Consider the following 27,142-nt stretch of genomic DNA (forward strand, 5'->3'; position numbering starts at 1 on the left):
TCGCCTGGAAAACCCATGGACAAAGGAGCCTAGTAGGCTGCAGTCCATGGGTCACTAAGAGTCGGGTACAACTGAGCGACTTCACTTTTACTTTTCACTTTCATCCATTGGAGAAGGAAATAGCAACCCACTCCAGTGTTCTTGCCTGGAGAATCCCAGGGGTGGGGAAGTCTGGTGGACTGCCATCTATGGGGTCGCACAGAGTCGGACACGACTGAAGCAACTTAGCAGCAGCAGCAGCAGTTCCCTGACCAAGGATCGAACCTGTGTCCCTGCAGTAGAAGTACTGAGTCTTAACCACTGGACCACCAGGGCCAGATCTCTTGACTAGGCTTATAAAGATGCTGAGCAGTCAGAGAGCATAACAGATATCTAGTAGCAGTGCCTTCCCACTTGAATTAATGAAAAACTGAGTTATACCACGAGAAGCTGGGGAGATAAAAATGGAGAGAGAAACTGATGAACCAAGTATTATTCATTCTTTCGCTTCCTTACTCAACAAAGAGCTGTATATTTAAAAATATCAGTGGACATTGGGTTGAATGCTAAATACAGGAGATACAGAGCTGAAGAGGATGATTGAGACCCCAGCTCTTAGGCTACATGGACAGACAAGCGAGTATAATAGAAGGTGACAAGCAGGAAATCGGATATGAACAGGAACACAGAAAAGACAAACTACTGGAAGAAACCCCGCCTTCCCCCTTTTATTTGCAAAGGGAGCTTTCCTCCTGTCACAAGGAAAATGAGGGACTTTTTATGGTCTTTTGGCAACTGCACTCATCTCCTCCAATTGCCACTCACTTTATAGGGCAATAAATCGATCTTGGCAGAAGCTGACTACATCAGACTGATCACCTTTGCTCAGTGCTCCTCAAGACCCACTGAAGGACAGACACAGCACATAAAAGATACGGCTATGAGGTGAGTGCTTTTCCCTATGCAGGTCATTCTTTGAACAAGCAGTGTCCCTTTCTTCTTGTACTGGCTGGAGAGGAGAGCTGTGTGTGAGAGTCTGTATGTATGTGTGTGTGTGTGTGTGTGTGTGTGTGTGTGTTTGGGGGAGAGTCTCGTGTGAGAGGGTCCTCTCTCCTGGAGAGAAACCAAAGAAAGGATAAACAGATGGGCTCCTTCTGGTCTCTAGCTGAATGTGGTATGGATTGGGAGAAAGGTGAACTTGTCTCTTTGGGCAGAGAGGGAGATGGTTATTCAATCCTTAAGGGTTTTGGGAAAATAGCCAGGATTTTTATTATTCTAAAACGTTGTTTGATACAGAAAAGTAACTTTGGGCTTGGAGGGTATCTAAGCAGGGAAGAATTTCTACCTTCAGGAATCCCTACTCCTACCCTCTGCGTGGATGACAATGGTTCCAATAGCTGGAAAATTCCCAGGGTTGTCCCCAGAGTGTCTGAACCTCTGGGAATTACAGGTGCTGAAACTGCTTCTCCACAAGGATTAAGGAGCTATGGAAGAGGTGCTTGCTTTTGGTTTGAGGAGGCTGGAGAGAAAAATCTCCCCATGGAGAGAATTAAGAGAGATTTGGAGGAAGAGGCTAACTGATGGATAGTGTGTTCACTGTGGTAGTGAGTCCTGGGCGGAATGGAGGAGGAACTAGTCAGGTTATTGTGAACATGTGGGCTGGGTCATTCAAATTTCTCTTCCTGCCTGAAATTCCACCATCGGAGAGTTGGCCTCTAGAACTTCAAGCTCTTCAGCCTAGGAGACATTGTGGAGAGAGTAAGACTGTGCATCTGCGCTCTTGGTTGTGTCTGACTCTTTGCAACCCATGGACTGCAGCCTGGCAGGCTCCTCCATCCCTGGAGCTTTCCAGGCCAGATTACTGGAGTGGGTGGCCATTTTCTTCTCCAGGGGATCTTCCTGACCCAGGGATCTAACCCAAGTCTCCTCTGTCTTCTGCATTGGTAGGTGGATTCTTTACCACTGAGCCAGCTGGGAAGTCTGAGAGTAAGAATATTCAAATTCTAATTTAAGAAGTGGGGCATTTCAGTTTTTACATCAGTTCCACAACTAACTGTGATTAGACAAAGTTCCTTAACTTTCCCTTATAAAATAGGAGTCATGACGCCTGCCTGATCAACCCTGACATAAGAATTTTATGGAAACATAGTCATAGGAGATGTATCTTATGGGACTGAGAGTAACTCTTTGAATAATTTAGGCCAGTGGCAGACACCTGACAAATCTAGGCAACTAGGAAAGAATGGAGAATAAAGAATCGTTAATAAACCCCAGCTTCAATCCCAAACCCCAGTCCTCAACTCCATGTTGGCAAGTTGGCTGTAGATCTTTGCTCCTCACTCCCATTTCACAGTTAAGGTGCTTCTTTTCTTGGCTTATTAACTATTAACCTAAAGGTAGACTCAGATGAAAAGTGAAGCTATACGCATAAGAAAGTGCTTGCAGAAATGGTCATGGCATTGGGCTGGGGTTGAGAAGAGCAGGGGTGCGAGGGAATGGAAAGTTAAAGGAGAGGCAAAGTTAAAAAGAGAGAATTCTTTATCTCTATCAATTTATAGATTGTCACTGCATAAATGTTGGTTTGGTGCAGCTGAAACCCAGGGAATGAAGAGGCTGGGGGGCTGGGCATGGGAGGTGTCATGAAGACCTTTGGTTACACAGCTAAAGAATTTGTATTGTTTTCTGGAGAATCACTGAAGACTTGAATACAAGAGAATAAAACGATTTTGTTCATGCTCTAGAAAGATCAGTCCGGCTGCAGTGTGTTCAACGGATTTCAGAAGCAGGGAGAGCGGAAGTAGGGGGCTATGGGGAAAGTGGTGGTGACAGTTCAGGCCAAAAATGATGGTCTGAATAGAGTGTTCCCAGTAGGAATGGAAAGGAAGGGATATTTGAAAGATATCGGTAAAGTATTTGACTGAACTTGTAGCTGGTTGGGAGAACTAACGGGAGAGGAGTCAGAAAAGGTTTCCAGGTTTTTGAAGATGTGATTCTGTTCCTTAAGGTATTAACTGTTTGAGAAGGAGCCAATTGGCAGAATTGGTGAAGCTAGGACTGGGCTATGGGGAGAGATGATTTCATGTTTAAACAACTTGAATTTAAGCTTGTGGGAAATCCAAATGAGACATCTAACAAACAGCTGAATATATGAATCCAAATCTCTGAGCTAGAAATACAGGTTGGATTGTCCTCAGATATTATACAAAGTCACAGGAGCAATGAAAATCACTAAAGGAGAGTGAGCAGTGGCTCCACGATGAAATACAGGGAATGTCGCATTTCACAAAATAGGAGACTACAAAGAAAATTGAAGAGAAGCCAGAAGAGTAGGTAGGAAATTAAGATTGAGTGATATCAAACGATCCAAAGCCGAAGAATTTTACAGAGGAGGAAGTGGTTGGGAGGGCTGGGTGATTAAGACAGGGCTCTTTGTATTCAGCAGTTAAACCCCTAGTGATCTTGGCAGGAGCAGTTTTAGTGGAATGTGAGAAACAGAATTCATGCCATTAATATGAGAGGAAGGTAATGCAGAATGTGTGGAATTATCATTTTGGAAAGTTGCCAAGAAAGGAAAAAGAAAGCTATAATGGTCTAGAGAAGAATACAGAGTCATCAACAGAGTTTAAGGTGAACTTTTTGCCCAGCCTAATATTTATGAGAGGAAAGAGCAAATTCAGAAGGAGAGGTGGATAATATAAGAGGGAAGACGCGTACCTGGTAGAATAAGAAGTTTGAAAAATTCAAAGGCTCTGAGATCTAGGGAATAGATACTAGGATTATACTGAGACAAGAAGAGGAAAAACTCTTTCATTGCAAAGAGAGAGAAAAGGACCAGAACTTACCCAAATATGGATAATTTTTATAGAAAAGCTCGAGTTGAGAAGCAGGGAGATAAAATAGTTGCTGCAAAATAGTTATCTTGTCTGGAATGTTGGAGATAATATGGGAAATACACATCCAAATAGTTGAAATACCCATCAGTCAGTATGAAAACTAGGATAAGAATGTGAAGTTCTTTGATTCCTAGTTCAGTTCATACCCTCTAAAATACCAAATATTTTAAAAGTTGTATCTATGCCTGATGTTTAGAACTTGGATCTGGGCTCAATATTTAGAGCTACTGTGAGCCACTACATTTACATGGATTTGTGTGCCCTGACCATACAAGTAAGCATTATATTGAAGATCAGGACTAGTTTCATTTCTGTTACCCTATTCTTAAAAGGCTTAGTGAGCTCTAAACAGTTAAACACCTCAGCATCACCGGCATAGGAATTGGAATAAGAAGACCTGGATTCAGGTTTTGTTACCTTCCCCCTCCCTGAGTGGACCTTCGTTTCTCTGCCCAGGGAGGGTGTGAAGATCAAAGTGGCTTTTGGAGCCATCTCAACCCTTCCTGTCTCTCCCATGCTCTGTTCCACTCCTCCTTCCCTCCCTTCAGTTCTTTATGTCTGATGTATTTTTCCTTAGACAGTAATCGATCCCTTTGCAGACAAAAAGGACAAGAGTCCTACATGTGTTGGATGCACTGACCAGAGTTTCTTGGAGACACTGTGATGACCTGGAACAGATACTTCTGGATTGCATAAAGAGGAATGCTGATAATCATGTCAGCTGGCAAGGAGTTGGAGACTAATCAGGATGCCTACCTATTTTTTGGAATGATGGGGTTTTGCAGTTTACTTTAATCCTGTTGCCTGTGTTCATCTAGATGGCGAGGAAGCTTAGTGCATTGGAAATCCTCCTGATCATCTTCATCATAATTGTACTTGCTGTAGATATCCTCTTTCTGATGCTTCTGTTGGAGAAGCCTTCAGGTAAGGGAGATGCTTGTGGCTATTGGATTGGAAGGAGTGAAACAGAAGTCCCCTCAGGATGCCAAAGACATCCTTTTATTTCTTTATTCCTCAGCATGCCACCACATGGCATTATTCACAGTCTATATCCACAATTAATTTAGATAAATTTCCAAATGCTGTGTTCTTGTTCTACAACTATACCTAAAATGAAATGCTAGTAATATTCAAGGTCTTCCAAGTCCCATTTGATGTAATTTTAGCAAAATGCAAAATGAGACTCATCAGAAGCCTGTCCTTCAACCTAGAGTCATGAATGAAATAAAAAAGTCTTCAAGAAGAATAGTTAACAGTGCCCAGTCCCTTTACATTATGGAGAAAGAAATTGGGCTCCAGTAGAGTTAGGGACTGATTAACTTGACCTAAATATGTCAATTACAATTCGCCTCCAGCCCATGTTCTGATAAATGCCTATGATTTCTTCATGGATACATTTGAAATTCTTCTCTCATAGAAACATCCCACAGAATGCCTTCTTTCCTTCATCTGAGCCACCAGGGAAGCCTTCCCTGCACACATTGTACTCCAAATAATAATATACACAATACAAAAATCTTTTCTTAAAATGAGTTTGAGGTTTACTCTGCTTGATAAAGCTCACTATATCAATATAGATTTAGTGTGTAGTGAAAAGAACCTGTACCCACAGCATAATCCTACCTATTCATTCTTTTCACCACTCTTCACAGTAAACATTGAGGTATTTTCTAGGAACAACTATGATTTTGTAAGATGACATGAAAATATATACAGGCCTTCTTTCCATGGTGTAGTGGTTATCACATTCACCTTATACATGAAAGTTCCCCCTTCCAAGGTGGCACTAATGGTAAACAATCTGCCTGCCCATGCAGGAGACATGAGAGACGAGGGTTTGATCCCAGGGTCGGGAAGATCCTATGGAGGAGGAAACGGCAACCTACTCCAGTATTCTTGTCTGAAAACTCCCATGGACAGAGGAGCCTGGCAGCCTACAGTGTGTGGGCTCGAAAAGAGTCAGACACGACTGTAGCAAGTAGCACATGAAAACTATAACTCAAAATGGATCAAAGTTCAAAATGTAACAGCCAAAACTATAAAATTCTAAGAAAAACATAGGCATAAATATCAATATTTGTGACCTTGGGTTAGGCAACAGTTTCTTAGATATGATACTCAAAAAAAAAAAAAGCATAGCATCCAAAAGAAAAAAAAAAGAGCAAATTGGACTTCAAAATAAAAAAATTTTGTGCTTCAAAGAACACTATCAAGGAAGTGAAATGACAATCCACTAAAGGAGGAACATATTTGTGAATGATGTGCATGAAAATGATCTAGCGTTCAGAATACGTAAATCTTATGATTCAAAATTAGAAGAAAAATAATCAAATTTCTAAAATGAGCACAGGAGTTAACAGACATTTCTTCATGGAATGTCTATAAATGGCCAATAAGCCATGAAAATGACAGTCAATATCATCAGTTGTTTGGGAAATTCAAGTCAAATGAAATATCCTTTACACCCACTAAAATGAAAGTGCAAGTTGCTCAGTTGTGTCCAACTCTTTGTGGTCCCATGGACTACACAGTCCATGGAATTCTCCAGGCAAGAGTACTGGAATGGGTTGCCATTCCCTTCTCCAGGGTATCTTCCCAACCCAGGGATCAAACCCAGGTCTCCTGCATTGCAGGCAGATTCTTTACCAGCTGAGCTGCAAAGGAAGCCCCTTCCCTTGTGGAAGGGAACAGTCAGTAAGTTGAAAACAACCCAAATGTACATTAACTGATGAGTAGATTTTAAGGCAGAGAAAGAAATGGCACCCCACTCCAGTACTCTTGCCTGGAAAATCCCATAGACAGAGGAGCCTGGTAGGCTGCAGTCCATGGGGTCGCTAAGAGTCGGACACGACTGAAGCAACTTAGCATAGCATACCATAGCATAGATTTTAAGAAGTGTTATATTCATATCATGAAATATGATCCAGCCACAAAAAAGAATAAAGTACTGTTAAATGCTGCAACATGAATGAACCTTGAAAATATTACACCAGGTAGAAGCCAGATGTAAAAGGCCACATATTTTATGATTCTGTTTATATGAAATGTTCAGAATAGGCAAATCCATAGAGACAGAAAGTAGATTCATGTTTACCAGGAACTGGGAGAAGAGAGAAATGGGAAGTGACTACTAATGAGTATGTGGTTTCTTTTGGAGTGATGAAAATGTTCTGGCATTAGATGGTCATGGTGGGACAACTTTGTAAAATATTATAAGCCGTTGAATCGCACACTTTAAACACGTGAATTTTATGGTATGTGAATTATGTCTCAAAAAACTCCCAGCAAAACAAAAAGTAAACGTGTTGAACCCTTGGAGAAGTGTTAAACATTCTATGCAAATGTAGATCCCAGTTACTAGCGATTAGTGACTGGAGAATTGACTAAAGTCTAGGACTGTTTCTTCCCTAGGACTGTGAGTACACACCACATTTTCAGTTTTGTCCTTTAATTTCTCTGCAGGTGCTTCATTTGTTCCAGAGTGCCCAGAAATCCCCGAATCAGAAAGGATAGACTGTGCCCCTGGCCAGGAGGTGACAGAGGTCAGAGAAAAATGGTCCTTGCTGTGGGCCTGCTGGGTTTTATTGAAAAGAGGAGTATGTGCCGTGGGGAGAGGGTGGTGATAGAGTGGATTATGGGCCTCTTGACTTATTTGGAGTACTTTCTTTCTTGCCTGATGAAATGAACAGCTGTTGCTGCTGCTGCTAAGTTGCTTCAGTCGTGTCCAACACTGTGCGACCCCAGCAGCCCACCAGGCAACACCAAGGAAATCAGGGAAGCAGCCAGGGGTAAAAGCAAGAGGAGGAGGAACTAACAAAAGGGTTGGCCATGGGGTCTGAAGTCCAGAGTAGAGGGAGAGTTCTCCATGTTGCTGAATGTATCCTACCGTGATTCCAAGGAGTCATGGAAAGGTTAATGTTTGAGGGCTTGAATTCACATTCCTTGAGAATAGAGGCCATCAAGCATATATAAATGACTGAGTTGTTGTAGAGCCCAAATGACTTGTTATAATAAGAATCTTCTGAAATCATGTTATTGGCAAGTCATCCCAAAGAACATATGTTAGAAAACATAGATTTTCTACTTGAGTAGTTTCCATAAGAATGTCAACTATTGGAAGCCTTCTTAATTGTAACTTAATGACTTTATCATAAAGGTATAGATATTTAGACTGTATTTCTTTATCTCATATTCTATATTCTACATCCCATAATTAGGACTGCATTAAATTTTAGGTTTAATTTAGGTAACAGTGACATAATTTTAAACCTTCTCATTTTAAAAACATGTTCAATACAACCTCTTTTCATTTCAACTCTTTTATACATATATGCATATTTCTCAACTGTTTTCATATATATTTCGTTCAGTTCAGTTCAGTCGCTCAGTCGTGTCCAACTCTTTGCGACCCCATGAATCCCAGCATGCCAGGCCTCCCTGTCCATCACCAACTCCTGGAGTTCACTCAGACTCCTGTCCATCGAGTCAGTGATGCCATCCAGCCATCTCATCCTCTGTCATTCCCTTCTCCTCCTGACCGCAATTCCTCCCAGCATCAGGGTCTTTTCCAATGAATCAACTCTTCCCATGGGGTGGCCAAATTACTGGAGTTTCAGCTTTAGCATCATTCCTTCCAATGAACACTCAGGACTGATCTCCTTTGGAGACAGGGATCAAGACCATCACCATGGAAAAGAAATGCAAAAAAGTAAAATAGCTGTCTGAGGAGGCCTTACAAATAGCTGAGAAAAGAAGAGAAGCAAAAACAAAGGAGAAAAGGAAAGATATAAGCATCTGAATGCAGAGTTCCGAAGAATAGCAAGGAGAGATAAGAAAGCCTTCCTCAGCGATCAATGCAAGGAAACAGGAAAACAACAGAATGGGAAAGATATATTTCATTACAGATGTATTATGAAATATTTTTCCTAGATGTTGCATATACAAGGTTTTTGTTGTAAATATAGTTTATTATATTTGCTAACTGGCGCTTCTTTTATTACTAAAGATTATTTTATTTTTATCAAATATTATTTATAGTAAATATTATATTTATTAAATTTTATTATATATTATATTGATATAATATATTATGCTATAACATATTATATTAATTATACAATTTGACCAACTTAAATTTCTCATTGTTTCTAAAGTGGTTTATATAGCTCATTTTATTGTCATTGAGTATATATTTATATGGGCTTCCCTGGTGATTTAGATGTAAAGAATCTGCCTGCCAATGTAGTAGACCTGGATTCTCCCCTGAGTCGGGGAGATCCCCTGGAGAAGAAATGGCTACCCACTCCAGTATTCTTTCCTGGATAATCCCATGGACAGAGGAGCCTGGCTGGCTATAGTCCATGGGGTCGCAAAGAGTCAGACATAACTGAGAGACTAGTACAGCAACCCTTATAGTTATACCCTAGGCAAATAATTAAACAATGAAAAATCCAGTTCATAGGATTTTTATCTTAATTATCTTCCATGATAATACAAAAATGTTTTCTCAAAGTATTTGTACCAATTTACATTCCCTCCTGAGTTCATTTGCTCTATATCCTAACCTACTCTTTGTATGTTTTTCTTTTTCAATATAACTGTTCTGTGGCTTTAATTTGTTTGTTCCTCATGACTAATGAAGTTAGACACTTTCATACCCTGATTGGCTAGATGGATAATCATATTTGTGAAGGGTCTTTTCCATTTCTTGTTTTTGTCTAGTTTTTTCTATTGGGATATTCATATTTTTCTTATCACTTTGTAGTATTTACATATTTTGGATACAAATCTTTTGTCATATAAATTTTAAGTATTTCCTTACACTGTGGTTTGACTTTTAACACTCTTCATGGTGACTTTTGATGAAAAAGTTTTTAATTTTAACAAACCTACTTTATAGTTAGTGAATTTTGTATTCTACTTAAAAATTCTTGCTTACTCCAAGGTTAGAAAAATGTATTTCTATTTTTTTTTCTCTAAAGGCATTGTTGTTTTTATCTTCCACACTGAGATCTTAAAATAAGTCTAGAGTTGACTTTTGTGTATGGTGTCAGGTAGGAGTCCAGAATATTTTTTTCCTTGAATTTCTAATAGACCCATCACTGCTTACTGAAATTACCATCCTTCACCCTCTGCATTGTAATGCCACCTTTACTATAAATCATATATCTTTGTTTATGTTGATCTATTTCTAGAGTCTCTTATTTTGTTCCAGTGTTAGTCTGTCTGCTGTTTTGCTAATTTCACATTACCTTCATTACTGTTAGTCAGTCGTGTCTGACTCTTTGTGACTCCATGGACTGTTGCCCTCCAGGCTCCTTGTCCATGGGATTCTCCAGGCAAGAATACTGAAGTGGGTTGCCATTCCCTTCTCCAGGGGATCTTCTGGATCCAGGGATAAAACCCAGGTCTCCTGCATTGCAGGCAGATTCTTAACCTTCTAAGACACCAGAAAAGCTCTTTATTATAGCTTTATAGTAAATCTTGGAGCTTCCCTGATGGCTCTAACGGTAAAGAATTTGTCTGCAATGTGGGATCAGCAGAGATGCGGCTCGATCCTAGGTCAGGAAGATCCCCTGGAGAAGGAAATGGCTATCCATTCCACTTTTCTTGCCTGAAAAATCCCATGGACAGAGGAGCTTAGTGGGCTATAGTCCATGGGGTCACAAAAGAGTCAGACCAGACTAAGCAACTGAACAACAGCAACATAGTAAGTCTTGACATGTATTTGAGTAAGTTCTCCAAATCATTATTTTTCTTTAAGATTGCCCTGCTTATTTTTGACCCTTTAGATTTCTGAATTAATTTTAGAATCAGCCTGTCAGCTTCCTCTCAAAACCCACCATAAATTTGATTCTGATCACATAAAATTCATAGATTAATTTTGGGAGAATTGACATCTTTATAAGTGAATATTCTAATCCATGAATGCAATATATTTTTCTACTTATTTATTAAGATTTTGGTTTTGAGATTTTTGGTACAGAAGACATAAGTTTTTTCCAAAATTTTTCTAAGTACTTTATGTTTGATTTTATTTAAATATTATTTTTAATTTTCCATTTAGCTGTTGTTGGCATATAGATTTAAAGTTGATTTTTTAAATATTTGCTGGTCTTAAAACAGAAATCACACTAAATTTACTTATTAATTCTCCTAGTTTGTCTATGGCCTCTTGGATTTTCCTTTTACAACAGTGTTACCTGCAAATAATGACCATTTAAGATTTTTTCAAATGTACATTTTTCTCCTTGTAACACTAAGGATACTTTTTCATTCTAATTTTTCTGTATACTTTGGGATATGCAGCTATAGTAGGTTTTAGAAAATGGAGACTGATTTTAAATAATATAAGAAATAACATTTCAGTAAACATTAAAAGTAAAAGTAAAATATTAACTCTAAAGAGGAATCTCTGATTTTGAAAGAAGTTGGCTACAGATCTTTCACAGAATTAAAGCATCCATCAGAGACTCTACTGAAAAAAAAAATCCTTGCCTCAAATGGAAGTTGAATAAGATAATTTCCAAGCCTATTTTCAGTTCTCAAGTTCCATTAGTCAGTAATTTCTGAGGGCAAAATGACATAAAAGTCTATGAGAAAGACAACTGAAGAGTACTCTTTAGAAAAGTTTGGTGCTAAGGAAAGCATAGAGATAGATTTGTTATGAGTCAGTTGCCATAATCCAGGTGTGAGTTTATGAGGATCTGTGTTATTGCATAACTATGGAAACCAAAAAGGCCGTATGTATATCTCAAAGGTTTCACTTCACTTCTGGTGTCTGGGATACAGGAAGTGCCTTAAAACTGAGACAGGAATGTTAGGGCAGACTTCATGCAGAAGTGCTGTGTTTATCTGACTGTATTGGATTTCTTGTCTTACCTGTTTTTTTTTTTTTCTTTTTTTAATAGAGGTTGGTAGACTTTGGAATGATTTATGGCAATGTAACTGATCTTTTGAACTCTAAAGATCTCAGCCTCAGAGGTAGCAGGGCTACTTAAATATCTGTCTCAGAGTTAGGAAACTCAACAGCCTAGAAGTTACCCAAAATTCCCAAACTTCTCCACTGATCCCTTCCAACCTATTTTGTATTTAAAGAGGATGAAGCAGGAATATCAGTTATATATTTGGAGAATTAGTAAGTACTTTTAAGGAGATTGTATGGCTATAATCTAATTTTTGTTCCATCTAAGTTGTGTCTGTCCTTTATCGAGCCCATCTTTGCATGAAATGTTCCCTTGGTATCTCTAATTTTCTTGAAGAGACCTCTAGTCTTTCCCATTCTGTTGTTTTCCTCTATTTCTTTGCATTGATCCCTGAGGAAGGCTTTCTTATCTCTCCTTGCTACTCTTTGGAACTCTGCATTCAGATGCTTATATCTTTCCTTTTCTCCTTTGCTTTTGGCTTCTCTTCTTTTCACAGCTAAGGCCTCCTCAGACAGCCATTTTGCTTTTTTGCATTTCTTTTCCATGGGGATGGTCTTGATCCCTGTCTCCTGTACAATGTCACAAACCTCCATCCATAGTTCATCAGGCACTCTGTCTATCAGATCTAGTCCCTTAAATCTATTTCTCACTTCTACTGTATAATCATAAGGGATTTGACTTAGGTCATACCTGAATAGTCTAGTGGTTTTCCCTACTTTCTTCAATTTAAGTCTGAATTTGACAATAAGGAGTTCATGATCTGAGCCACAGTCAGCTGCCAGTCTTGTTTTTGCTGACTGTATAGAGCTTCTCCATCTTTGGCTGCAAAGAATATAATCAATCTGATTTTGGTGTTCACCATCTGGTGATGTCCATGTGTAGAGTCTTCTCTTGTGTTGTTGGAAGAGGGTGTTTGCTATGACCAGTGTGTTCTCTTGGCAAAACTCTATTAGCCTTTGCCCTGCTTCATTCCATACTCCAAGGCCAAATTTGCCTGTTACTCCAGGTGTTTTTTTACTTCCTACTTCAAGAAAATTAGAGATACCAAGGGAACATCTCATGCAAAGATGGGCTCAATAAAGGCAGAAATGGTATGGAGCTAACAGAAGCAGAAGATATTAAGAAGAGGTGGCAAGAATACACAGAACTGTGCAAAAAAGATCTTCACGACCCGGATAATCACAATGGTGTGATCATTCACCTAGAGCCAGACATCCTGGAATGTGAAGTCAAGTGGGCCTTAGAAAGCATCACGACGAACAAAGCTAGTGGAGGTGATGGAATTCCAGTTAAGCTATTTCAAATCCTGGAAGATGATGCTGTGAAACTGCTGCACTCAATATGCCACCAAATTTGGAAAACTCAGCAGTGGCCACAGGACTAGAAAAGGTCAGTTTTCATTCCAATCCCAAAGAAAGGCAATGCCAAAGAATGCTCAAAATACTGCACAATTGCATTCATCTCACACGCTAGTAATGCTCAAAGTTCTCCAAGCCAGGCTTCAGTGATATGTGAACTGTGTACTTTCAGATGTTCAAGCTGGTTTTAGAAAAGGCAGAGGAACCAGAGATCAAATTGCCAACATCTGCTGGATCATGGAACAAGCAAGAGAGTTCCAGAAAAACATCTATTTCTGCTTTATTGACTATGCCAAAGCCTTTGACTGTGTGGATCACAATAAACTGTGGAAAATTCTGAAAGAGATGGGAATACCAGACCACTTGATCTGCCTCTTGAGAAATCTGTATGCAGGTCAGGAAGCAACAGTTAGAACTGGACATGGAACAATAGACTGGTTCCAAATAGGAAAAGGAGTATGTCAAGGCTGTATACTGTCACCCCGCTTATTTAACTTATATGCAGAGTACATCATGAGAAACACTGGGCTGGAAGAAGCACAAGCTGGAATGAAGATTGCCGAGAGAAATACCAATAATCTCAGATATGCAGATGACACCACCCTTATGGCAGAAAGTGAAGAGGAACTACAAAGCCTTTTGATGAAAGTGAAAGAGGAGAGTGAAAAATTTGGCTTAAAGCTCAACATTCAGAAAATGAAGATCATGGCATCCGGTCCCATCACTTAATGGCAAATAGATGGGGAAACAGTGGAAACAGTGTCAGACTTTATATTTTTGGGCTCCAAAATCACTGCAGATGGTGACCGCAGCCATGAAATTAAAAGACGCTTACTCCTTGGAAGGAAAGTTATGACCAACCTAGATAGCATATTCAAAAGCAGAGACATTACTTTGCCAATAAAGGTCCATCTAGTCAAGGCTATAGTTTTTCCAGTGGTCATGTATGGATGTGAGAGCTGGACTGTGAAGAAAGCTGAGCGTCGAAGAATTTATGCTTTTGAACTGTGATGTTGAAGAAGACTCTTGAGAGTCCCTTGGACTGTAAGGAGATCCAACCAGTCCATTCTAAAGGAGATCAGCCCTGGGTGTTCATTGGAAGGACTGATGCTGAGGCTGAAACTCCAATACTTTGGCTACCTCATGTGAAGAGTTGACTCATTGGAAAAGACTCTGATGCTGGGAGGGATTGGGGGCAGGAGGAGAAGGGGACGACAGAGGATGAGATGGCTGGATGGCATCACTGACTCGATGGATGTGAGTTTGGGTAAACTCTGGGAGTTGGTGATGGACAGGGAGGCCTGAAGTGCTTCGATTCATGGGGTTGCAAAGAGTCGGACACGACTGAGCGACTGAACTGAACTGAACAGAACTGAAGTTGTGTCTGAGTCTTTGTGAGCCCATGGACTGTAGCATGCCAGGCTTCCTTGTCCTTCCCTGTAATTGCTTTGTTTATAATAAGCGTGAAAGATTGATCTGTTATATTTACTTAGTTATTTTAATTTAATTAACTTTTAATTGGAGGATCAGTTCAGTTCAGTCGCTCAGTCGTGTCCGACTCTTTGCGACCTCATGAATCGAAGCACACCAGGCCTCCCTGTCCATCACCAACTCCCAGAGTTCACTCAGACTCATGTCCATTGACTCAGTGATGCCATCCAGCCATCTCATCTTCTGTTGTCCCCTTCTCCTCCTGCCCCCAATCCCTCCCAGCATCAGAGTCTTTTCCAGTGAGTCAACTCTTCGCATGAGGTGGCCAAAGTACTGGAGTTTCAGCTTTAGCATCATTCCTTCCAAAGAAATCCCAGGGCTGATCTCCTTTAGAATGGACTGGTTGGATCTCCTTGCAGTCCAAGGGACTCTCAAGAGTCTTCTCCAACATCACAGTTCAAAGGCATCAATTCTTCGGCACTCAGCCTTCTTCACAGTCCAACTCTCATATCCATACATGACCACAGGAAAAACCATTGGAGAATACTTGCTTACAATATTGCATTGGTTTCTGCCATACATCAACATGAATCAGTCACAGGCATACACATTTATACTGTGATTTTTCAGAGCAATTATAGTAGATGTTGTTGCTGCTGCTGCTGCTAAGTCGCTTCAGTCGTGTCCAACTCTGCTCGACTCCCACCAGGCTCCCCTGTCCCTGGGATTCTCCAGGCAAGACGACTGGAGTGGGCTTCCATTTCCTTCTCCAATGCATGAAAGTGAAAAGTGAAAATGAAGTTGCTCAGTCGTGTCTGAATCTTAGAGACCAGCATCTAAAATACTTGCTAAATGAGTAGTATTGTGACATATTCTTTTGTTTTTTAAATCACAAAATCTATACTTGGATATATTCCTTTAGTATGAAAGATTCAGACATTATAGTTATGTACAAAATAAAAATAGGAAAGTCCATATTTGTAATGCTTTCTCTTTATTTCCAAATCACCTCCCCAGAATCAGGTCAAGAGCTTTGTATGTAGCCTTCCCTTGAATTTTCTAAGCTTTTGCCTATGTTAACACAGGTATTTATATATTTTGTACATATATTTATATATTTTTGGTTTTGTTTTCACCTGAATTTAGTTGTTCTCTATATCTTATTTAATAACTTCCTTTTAAAATTTGGGTCATTTTTATATATTAAAAAGTGCTTGAGATGATTATATAATTTTTTTTTGTCAATGTTGTGAATTATACTAAAAAGATTTTTTAATTTTGAACCACTGTAGCATTCTCTTGAGAATCCTCTCTTGACTATTATGAGTTAATTCTTTTAATACCCTAATGAATTCAGATTGCTAACATTTTATTAAAATTTTACATATCTATCTTTTTATTTTTTTTTTTTCTTTTTTCCCCAGGTTTCCCTTTTCTACCTATAATCCCCTACTGGGACTTTTATAACTACCTGTATAACTATTCTATTCTATCTCCATTACTTGGGCAAGCCTCGAACTCCTTATGCCTCTGTTTTCTCATGTATGAAATGGGTATAATAATAGTGCATATATCATATGTTATTTATACTATTTATATTTCTTAATCCCACATAGTACTTCTCCCCTCTACTGTCTCACCTCTCCCCCTGTCAGAGAGAGAGAGAAAAATTCTCACCACGGTCTTCTTTTTTTTTTTGAAAATATGTACCATGAGGTACTTTAGTTATTTTCAGTATTCATCCCACTTGCATAATATCTAAGACAGAACTATGTCATACCATATTCTTTGTTTTTCTGAAAAATTTCACAATATAATGTTGATAGTTTACCATGAAGAAATTAAGAAAAGAGAATAGTTTCTAATGTTTATCCATGTATTGACTGTTCATAGTGCTCTTTACTCCTTCCTGTATTTCCCAGTTTTGTTTTGATATTATCATCATTCATAAAGGACTTTATCATTTTTTATAGCTCGTGCATGCTTCCTTAGCTTTCATTTCTCTGAAGGTGTTTTCACCCCCATTTCAAAAGATACTTTCAATAAATATCTATTACAGAATTGACAGCTTTAATTTTTCAGCACTTTATTATTTTGTTTTTATTTGATAAATTTAACGCCTTTTATTGCCATACCTCATTTTACTGTGCTTTGCTTTAGTGAGCTTTATAGATACATGTTTTTTGTTTTTTTTTTTTTCCTTGTTAATTTTCTGTTTAGTTGATCTATCCATAAGTGTGAGTGGGGTATTAAAGTCTCCCACTATTATTGTGTTATTGTTAATTTCTCCTTTCATACTTGTTAGGATTTGTCTTACATACTGCGGTGCTCCCATGTTGGGTGGATATATATTTATAATTGTTATATCTTCTTCTTGGATTGATCCTTTGATCATTCTGTAGTGACCTTCTTTGTCTCTTTTCACAGCCTTTGTTTTAAAGTCTAATTTATCTGATACGAGTATTGTGACTCCTGCTTTCTTTTGGTCCCAATTTGCATGGAAAATCTTTTTCCAGCCCTTCACTTTCAGTCTGTATGTGTCCCCTGTTTTGAGGTGGGTCTCTTGTAGACAACATATGTAGGGGTCTTGTTTTTGTATCCATTCAGCCAGTCTTTGTCTTTTGGTTGGGGCATTCAACCCATTTACGTTTAAGGTAATTACTAATAAGTATGATCCCGTTGCCATTTACTTTATTGTTTTGGGTTCGAGTTTACACACCATTTTTGTGTTTCCTGTCTAGAGAATATCCTTTAGTATTTGTTGGAGAGCTGGTTTGGTGGTGCAGAATTCTCTCAGCTTTTGCTTGTCTGAAAAGCTTTTGATTTCTCCTTCATACTTGAATGAGATCCTTGCTGGGTACAATAATCTGGGCTGTAGGTTATTTTCTTTCATCATTTTAAGTATGTCTTGCCATTCCCTCCTGGCTTGAAGAGTTTCTATCTTCAAAAGATACATATCTATCTTTTTAAAGTGAAATTGGCTTTTATATTTTTATTTGATTGTTTGCTTGGCCTCTCCTTATCTAGTTTGTTGCCAGGATTATTCTAGTTTAATAAAATTAATCAGAACGCTTTTTTACCTTGTTCTTAATATATATATATATATATATATATATATATATATATACACATGAGAATATTCTATTCCTTAAATCATAAGGGCAAAATATAATTGTTTTAGGGAAAGGCCTTTGACTACTTTTTACAATTTTCATGGTTAATGGTCATTTGATTTTTTGTCTCTTCTAATCTAATCTTGATTATCTAATGTTTCACTATTTTAAGATTCAAATTACAGTTTCCCATTCATTGGTAAATATTTGTGCAAACAGTTTTCTCTTAATTCTTATTTATGTTAAGAAATCCTAGTATCTGGTGTCATTCTGCATTTTTTTGTTCCTAATCTTGTTTGCTCCCCTCCCTCTTTGTCAAAATAGGACTTGATAATGTTTTCATATTCTTAGATCTTTTCAAAGAGTCTCCTTTAGGTTTATTGATCTGCCAAACTAACACCAAAACATGTCTTCACACTATAATAATTATCAGTGTGGAATTATAGCAGGAATTGATATGTACACCATTAGAATATAATAAGAAGTCCCTAAACACATATTCATATTCTCATATTTGTACACTTAAATTTAGTTTATAATAAAAATAGAATTTCAAAGCAATAGTAGAAGCTAGGTCTATTTCATGGGGATGTCTGGCTTACTTTACAATGCTCGCTGACAACACAGTAGCACATATTCTTAGATTATTACCTGGAAAAAAAATTTCATGTTTTGAATTGACTGTAGGTACTTGCTTCTTTTCTCTTTCATTAATTACTGCTTTTACTTATTAGTTTTTCATGTAGCTTTTATGGCTTTATTTTGTTCTTTTCCAGTTTCCTGTGTTGTATATTAAGTTGCTCGTGATATATAACATTACTTTCTCTCTTTCCTTGGTTCCCCCTTTCCTCCTCTATTTCTCTTTTCACCCCTTTTGGAATCTTCTAGCTGAATGTTGCTCTGTGAGTCCATTGGCCACTTGACTTACCCTTTCTACTTCCATTTATTTATCTTTGTGTATTATGTTCTTGGATAATCTTGAATTGAATTAAAACTATTTTCTTGCCTTGATGCTTCTTTCTTTTATTGTTTCCTTTTTGTTATTCAGTACAAATACTGAATTTTAAACCTTGCTGTTAGATATCTTCACTTTCAGCACTATTTATTGCTTTTCTTAATGGAAGCAACTGCTGTGTGCCTGTGTCTGAAGGTAGTAATTACATTTATTTTGAAGGCTAATAATATTTTTTCTATCAACTGCTTCCTCCAATTTGTTTATTAAGTTTGGTCCCTTCCTATCATGATGTTCAGTTCAGTCACTCAGTTGTGTCCGACTCTTTGCAACTCCATGGACTGCAGCATGCTAGGCTTCCCTGTCCATCACCAATTCCCAGAGCTTACTCAAACTCATGTCCATTGAGTTGGTGATGACATCCAACCATCTCATCCTCTGTCGTCCCTTCTCCTCCTGCCTTCAATCTTTCCCAGCATCAGGGTGTTTTCAAATGAGTCTGTTCTTCGCATGATGTGGCCAAAGTATTGCAGTTTCAGCTTCAGCATCAATCCTTCCAATGAATATTCAGGACTGATTTCCCTTAGGATAGATTGGTTGCATCTCCTTGAAGTCCAAGGGACTCTTAAGAGTCTTCTCCAACAGCACAGTTCAAAAGCATCAATTCTTCAGTGTTCTTTTTTGGGCTCCAAAATCACTGCAGATGGTGACTGCAGCCATGAAATTAAAAGATGCTTGCTCCTTGGAAGAAAAGTTATGACCAACCTAGATAGCATATTAAAAAGCAAAGACATTACTTTGCCAACAAAAGTCTGTCTAGTCAAAGCTATGGTTTTTCCAGTAGTCATGTATGGATTATGATGTTAGTTTCTCTCAAATGTTGGGTGGCTTGACTGTCATCTTTGTATTTCATTATCTATGACTGCCTGCCCTATTTGCCTTAGCTTATGCTGAGAATTGAGGAGGAGAGGGCTGCTGGAGAGAAAAATGGATACTTATCTTGGGGTGGTGCTGGTGGCCTGTGTGGGGGCAGTTTATTAGCTGCTGCGTTGCCATACCTTCTGGCTCCCAGCATGTCTCCTCACTCCCTTACTCAGTTGCTCAGTTATGTCTGACCCTTTGTGACCCCATGGACTAATAGGCCACCAGGCTCCTCTGTCTATGGAATTTTCCAGGCAAGAATACTGCAGTGGTTGTCATTTCCTCCTCCAGGGGGATCTTCCTGATCCAAACCTATGTCTCCAGCACATCGTGCATTGGCAGGCAGATTCTTACCACTGAGCCACCTGGGAAGCTCCCTCAGTCCCTTAACCTATGAATAAACACTTTCAGATGCCCACCCATTAGCAGGAGCTAACCAGTAGCTGTGAGAGCTTCCCAATTAATCATCCAGGGCTACATCCCAGGTTTCTCTTCCACTTCTTCACACCTACCCAGCTTGGAGCAGTTCTTTTTCTTCTCTTGTGTTTTAAGCTATAAATATGTGTTTTCCCTAGAGCTGATAAAGTTGATTTTCTGTGTTTCAGGAATTTCATAACTTTTCTGGTCTGCTGTACTGAACTATATTTTGCTGTTTTACAATGGAATTGTAATTTCTTTCTTAATGATACTTCTGTCAATTCATGTAGAATCAGTTGGGTGGAGAGGTGAATACCTGTGCTTATTTCAACATTTTGGTTCAACTTGCCATCCATTTAATTTATTATAACAAAACAAATTTTTATGTAAATTAATCTATCATTGAAACATGTATATTATCATATGTGAAACAGATTGCCAATCCAGGTTTGATGCATGAGCCAGGGTGCTCAGGGCTGGTGCACTGGGATGACCCTGAGGGATGGGATGGGGAGGGAGGTGGGAGGGGGGTTCAGGATGGGCAACACATGAAAAAGAAAATTTGTAGGAACTTTAGAAAATACATCTCACCAAATGATAGTAATTTTTAAAAAATCTATAATCAAGGCACTGTGAAAGACCAAGTGTGGTTTATTTTTTATCTTGTGGACACTGTAAATTTGTTTGACATCACTGTCTATCCTAGTTTGATCTTAACTTTCTCTGTGTTCCTTTGCTTTCCTTTTCTTACTTCTTAGAAATGCATTTCTTCATGCCGTGTGCATGCTAAGTCACTTCAACTGTGTCCAACTCTTTGCGATCTCATGGACTATAGCCCGCCAGTCTCCTCCATCCATGGGATTCTCCAGCCAAGAATACTGGAGTGGGTTGCCGTGCCCTCCTCCAGGGGATTTTCCCAACCCTGGGATCCAACCCAATCTCTTATGTCTCACCTGCATTGGCAGGCAGGTTCTTTACCACTAACTAGCGCCACTTGGGAATCCACATATTGTTAGCTATTTCCATGACTCTTCCTCGTGAGAAAGTCCATAGTGCTTGGTCCAGCATTCAACTCACTGTTGGTATGGATACTGTGAGCCTCCAGTCTCATTTCTCTCCCTTGGTATTCTTGGCACAATGAACTTACAGATTTACTGAGTCTCTTGCGCAATGCTCCTTTCTCTGCTTGGAGTCCTGCTCTGCTGGTCACGTGTCTAACCCCTCCTAGTGAATTAGGGCTGGACTTTCCTTTCACTTACCTGGAATCCCACCCTACACCCATCCCCACCCCAGTCTTCTAGGCTGGACATTGTGGCTGGTGTGTGTGTCCCCTCAGCCCCTGGGCACACCATTGCAGCACTCATCATATTGTAAGTACCTGGATTTACAAGAAGATTGTAAGTTTGCTAAAGGCAAGAACTGGGTCTTATTTATCTGTATTATTATTAATAGCTCCTTGTTGAGTAGGTAATACATGTATATTGGATGGCTGGATAAATGTATGAATAAAAGAAGAATAAATACATGACTGAATGGAATTGTGCCCCATCAGAAATTCTTCTTGGCGTAAAATTTGTTACAAATAAATAGATGACTAGTATTTTCCTTCATTTCATGTAATGCTCATTCTGTGATGTTGTTATAGGATGTCTGCCGACAGAGATATAAGTGCTGCTGGAAACCTGTGCCAGATACTGCCATCCCCTGGTGCTTCTTCCCCAGGAACTGGGGCTACGAAATCAGCAATTTGGTTAAAAATACAAGCACAGGTGAGCACTGCTCTAATGTTGCCCCCGGGATCACTTTATATGGACCAGATAAGTTAACTGCAAAATAAAGACCAAATACTTCTCTCTCCTTCCTTGACGTCTAGAGTATGAGGCCCAGTTGAGAAGGCTGCCATCACCATCTCTGTTTGGATATGATGTAATCGACACCCTCTTCAGAGCTGAATATCAGACATCCAATCGTTTCCATTTTAAGGTTAGCTTGATAGTTATCACTGAAGACATCTCTGCAGAGAGCGGAGCCTCCATGCTGTGTTCAGATCATTCTCCTTTATAAGCTCTGAAGGCAGGAGGTGCCTTTGATTCTGTCTGCAGGAATTTCCTGATAGGATGGGCAGACTGATGTTTATTTGATGGGGGACTCGTGATTTTTTTATTTCCTTTTCAAATCAGGAAACCAAGGGTCAAGAATTAGAAGTTGTCATTACTGGGGGTTATTTGAGAGTGAAAATTTTTGTAGAAGCTCTAAAAGGAAGTCTCCTTTCTGTTTTCCGTCCGACAGATCACTGATTTCAATAACATGCGCTATGAAGTCCCCCATGAAAATGTTAAGCTCTTTGATGGGAATGCTGATGCTTCCAATTTGAGCTATCATCTAGAAGTCATTCACAAACCCTTCAGCATCAAGATAATGAGGGCCAGCAACAAAAGAGTCTTGTGAGCTTTTCAACCTTCTTTGTGTACCTTTGAATATACCTCCCAGTGAGTGCAATTCATTCTGACTTAATTGCAGGTAGTTGAAGAGATGAGTATGACTTGGGAAAATGTTTGAACCTCAAAAATGTCAAAGCTCTTACCGTAAATCATTAACACTGGTAATCTGTCATGATCGCAGAACAAAGAATACTGAAATGTAATGTGCTCATTTGCTCAGTTATGTAAATACCCTTGTGATTCATGTATGTTTTTAAAAGTGGTAATGTTATTCTTTTAGATTACCATTTACACTGGAACTCAACTTCACTATTTATCATTCCAAAGTATTATTTCCTGAAAAATTTACCAGTGAGCACCTATCAGCAGCTTAAACTTAAACCAGAAAATGTACTGGAGAAAATATAAGGATAATAATGTCAGTGAAATCTATGCAATCTTGTCACACGTGAATTACCACTCAGCTGTGTGATCCTAGGCAAATTACCTCACCTCCTCAGTCTCTGTTTCCTTGGAATCAAAACAGCCACTGCTGCTGTGTGTGCTGAGGTGCTATTTATAAAGCATCCAGAGTGGTGCCTGGCAGGACGCTGATGGAAGTAGATGGGTGAGGTTGCACTGAATAGCTGGCCTCATATCTCCAGGGCTGTGCTCCTTGAGAATCAAAGAATCGGAGACACCCTAGAAGGGCCTTCAAAGGTAGCATATAAGCAGATGATGGTAACACCTGAAACGGCTGTTCCCCGAGTGGACAGGCAGGGAAGCAGAGAGATTGCTGGCACAGACAGCTCTTACTCCATGGCCCTTTCTCCAGGTTGGACACCAGCATTGGGCCCCTCCAGTTTGCCCAGCAGTACCTGCAGCTCTCCATGCGACTGCCCAGTGCCAACGTGTACGGGCTGGGCGAACACGTGCACCAGCAGTACCGCCACAACATGACCTGGAAGACCTGGCCCATCTTCACCCGGGACGCCACCCCTACCGAGGTGAGGCTCCCAGCCTCCTGCCGATGGCTCACAGCAAGCAGTGCTTGCTCTTCTTTCCAGGAAGTAACCCACAAAGTAAAGTAGACCATCAAGTGATGTAACCTACGAAGTTACATTGATATTTTGCCCAGTTTATATAGATCTGTTTGTGTTGAAGAATATTTGTTCATAAGGTTTATAAACTCACAATCAGTCATATACAGATTTTGGAAAGCATCTCACTTTTAAAGGAAAATGTAGTTTTTTATGAGAAAGTTTTCTTACTTATTTATGGCTGCACTGCATGGCATTGGTGAAGGAAATGACAACCCACTCCAGTGTTCTTGCCTGGAGAATCCCAGGGACGGGGGAGCCTGGTGGGCTGCCGTCTATGGGATCGCACAGAGTTGGACACGACTGAAGCAACTTAGCAGCACTGCATGGTATGTGGGAATCTTAGTTTCCCCACCAGGGGGTCAAACCTGTACCCCTGCAATGGAAGCGTGGAATCTTAACCACTGGACTGCCAGGGAAGTCCTAAAGGAAAATATAATTTAATGATTATATTATAGCCTAATGTATACTAGAAAAAACATCTGCAAAATACCTTTGTTTGTCTTCAGTAACTGAGTAGTGTCTAGGGAAAAGCTTCAGCGGGGGCCATTCTCAGTAAAACTTTGTAGACTAAAAAAAAAATGCCTCTTTTGGCTGCTTTGTTATGCTGATTGACGTGTATTCCAGAGACAGTGAGGTTGGCATCACCTGGGAGCTTGTTAGAGAAATGCAGAACCTCAGGCCTTAGTCCAGACCTACGAAGCAGAACCTGCATTTCAACAAGACCCACAAGTGAATCACATGCACATTAGAATGGGAGAAAAGCTGGTTTAGAGCAGTAACTTATTTGTAGTACAGGAGCCCTTCCTCCATCCCTCTCTCCCTTCCTTTCTCCTCCCTCTCTCCCCTTCCCTTTCTTTTCTCTTTCTTATCTTCCCTCATCCCCTCCACCTCTCCTTCTTTCTTCTTAATATTTTTAAAAACATAGCCTGTTTTCTCTCCAAGTGAAGCTTCCCTGATGGCTTAGTTGGTAAAAAGTCTGCCTGTAGTGTGGGAGACCCAGGTTCGATCCCTGGGTGGGAAAGATCCCCTGGAAAAGGAAATGGACCCACTCCCATTCTTGCCTGGAGAATCCCATGGACAGAGGAGCCTGGTGGGCTGCAGTCCATGGGGTCACAAAGAGTCAGACATGACTGAGTGACTAACACTTTCACTTTCTTTCTATCCAAGCACTGAGTCTTCCTGGCTATAATTTCAAAACCAGCCTAATTTTGCATAGGCCTGCTGGCCTTCCGTCCTTTGCATATCATGCTCACTCTCTTTCTCCTCATTTCCTGGAATTTACTGTAATCAGTTCTGTACCAGGGGCTAAGTTTGCCACATCATACCGGGAGCTTTCATTAAGCTTTCTGTGTGTTATAATCTCAATATCTTCTATTCTTATAGCACTTACATTTATACACAGTCTCTCTTTTTATATCAGTGCTCATCACAGCCTTGTGAGTGATACAGTATCCTTTTTAAAATTTTAAACTTTTGTATGTTATTTATAGAAAAATTGGAAAATAGACATAAAGAAGAAATTCAAAATTGCTCATCATATTCTCTTCTTCTGCCAGCATTTTATTGTGTGTTGTTGCCAGTATTTTCCAATTAAAAAATAATTTGGTGGTGGTTGTTGTTTAGTTGCTCAGTTGTGTTCTGCTCTTTGAGACCCCATGGACTGCAGCACACCAGGCTTCCCTGGCCTTCACCAGGCTTCCCTGGCCTTCACCATCTCCTGGAGTTTGCTCAAACTCATGCCCGTTGAGTCAGTGATGCCATCCAACCGTCTCATCCTCTGTCGTCCCCTTCTCCTCCTGCCTTCTATCTTTCCCAGCATCAGGGTTCTTTTCTAATGAGTCGGCTCTTTGAATCAGGTGGCCAAAGTACTGAAGCTTTAGCTTTAGCGTTAGCCCTTCCAATGAATATTCAGGTTGATTTCCTCGAGATACGATTTATAACATATTTATCTGTTGAGTGTATGGTTTAATAACTTTATAATTTAATAGTTTTAGTTTCAGTGTACAGTTTAATAATTTACTGAGTTGTGCAACCGTCATCATAACCCAGTTTCAGAACATTTTCGTTATCCCAGTAGGATCCTCCTTCTCTTTTAGATTTAATCCCATCCCTATCCCAGTTGCCTGCTCCAGCCCCAGTCACTAATCTGCTTTCTGTCTGGATAGATTTGACTTTGTTGGATGTTTTACATGAATAGAATTGTGTAATATGTGGTCTTTTGTGTCTGTTCTTTTCACTTACCATAGCGTTTACGAGGTTGATGAGACTTCCCAGGTGGTCCCGTGGTTAGGACTCTGCACGTCCACTGCAGGAGGCACAAGTTCAATCCCTGATTGGGGAACTAAGATCCCACATGCTGCACAATGTGGCCAAATAAGTAAAATTAAATTTAAAAAATTCTTTCAGAAAATTAGTTTGGCCTGGCTCGGTCAAAAAGAAAACAACCAAAAAAAAAAAAAAAAAAACCATTTATGAGGTTGACACTTGTATCATGAATCAGTATTTCAGTTCTTATTTATTACTAATAGCATTCCATTGGATGGACGTACCATATTTTGTCTATCCATTTGCCTGTTGATGTTACCATTGCAAAACCTTTTTGGTACAGTATTAAACTACATCAAATGTTGACAGAGTATCTATTGTGCATGGCTTTTGATTTTATTTTAGGATGAGTAAAAATGCTTTCAACAGGTACTACCATTATTTCTTTTTGTTTTTGTTGTCAGGGCATGATTAATCTATATGGAGCTCACACATTCTTCTTGTGCCTAGAAGACACCAGCGGCTTCTCTTTCGGGGTTTTTCTGATGAACAGTAACGCCATGGGTAGGAAACATCTCTTTATCTTAGCAGCAATATGTCTTGGAATGCTGCTTTTATAAAAATGGTTTTCATAGTGAGATCATTCTTTAAAGTTGAAGGTATTAATATACTAGACCTATAATATATTTCTATAGAAACTGAAACTCAAACATAGATTAACCTGTTTACAAATCCAGTTCAAGCTGGAAGCTATTTTCATTGAAAACTGATTCAGTATTCTCTACTGATGCAAGTTACCCATAATATTTTATAGATAATAGACTCCACTGATAAACACCTTCCAAAGATACCTGTGGATTTCAACATCAAACCATGCTGTCTGTTTGTATACAACAAGGCTGTGTTTGGCAGGGTTTCTCATAGGCCACCCCATCTGTCTCTAGTTTCTGCACTAATGGTACTAGAATAAGAGTTCATTTTTATTTTTTAACTGTAAGCTCATCTAATAAGGTTTTAAAAACTTTTCCTTCAGGCTAAATCACTCACAGATCCCAGGCATTTGTATTTTTATATGGTCAGATAAGAACAGATTTTGTCCTTCTTTCTCTTAAAAAATAAATTCATTAGTATTTTATTCATTTAATATTTTGATATTCTGGTGAACTGAATATTTTGATGAACTGATGAATTGATATTTTTATGGGCTGAATGTTTTGATGAACTGATGAATGATATTTTGATGATGAATATTTTGATGAACTGAAGAGCCTCTTGATGAAAGTGAAAGGGAAGTGAAAAAGCTGGCTTAAAACTCAACATTCCAAAAGCGAAGATTGTGGCATCCAGTCCCATCACTTCATGGCA

General features: G+C 39.3%; 1 protein-coding gene across 1 annotated transcript in view; it reads left to right on the forward strand.

The window, feature by feature from the left end:
• The first annotated feature begins 4,690 nt into the window (after positions 1–4,690).
• LOC109557962 (probable maltase-glucoamylase 2) overlaps positions 4,691–27,142 on the forward strand; it is a 90,707-nt gene continuing 68,255 nt past the window's right edge. Inside the window, exons 1-7 of the mRNA XM_070788278.1 lie at positions 4,691–4,796; positions 7,335–7,414; positions 21,635–21,758; positions 21,863–21,972; positions 22,279–22,433; positions 23,245–23,416; positions 26,242–26,341. Coding sequence (XP_070644379.1) covers positions 4,691–4,796; positions 7,335–7,414; positions 21,635–21,758; positions 21,863–21,972; positions 22,279–22,433; positions 23,245–23,416; positions 26,242–26,341 — 847 coding nt within the window. The remainder of the gene's footprint in view (positions 4,797–7,334; positions 7,415–21,634; positions 21,759–21,862; positions 21,973–22,278; positions 22,434–23,244; positions 23,417–26,241; positions 26,342–27,142) is intronic.

The sequence above is a fragment of the Bos indicus genome, chromosome 4, assembly GCF_029378745.1.
Source record: "Bos indicus isolate NIAB-ARS_2022 breed Sahiwal x Tharparkar chromosome 4, NIAB-ARS_B.indTharparkar_mat_pri_1.0, whole genome shotgun sequence".
In the NCBI taxonomy this organism is placed as follows: domain Eukaryota; kingdom Metazoa; phylum Chordata; class Mammalia; order Artiodactyla; family Bovidae; genus Bos; species Bos indicus.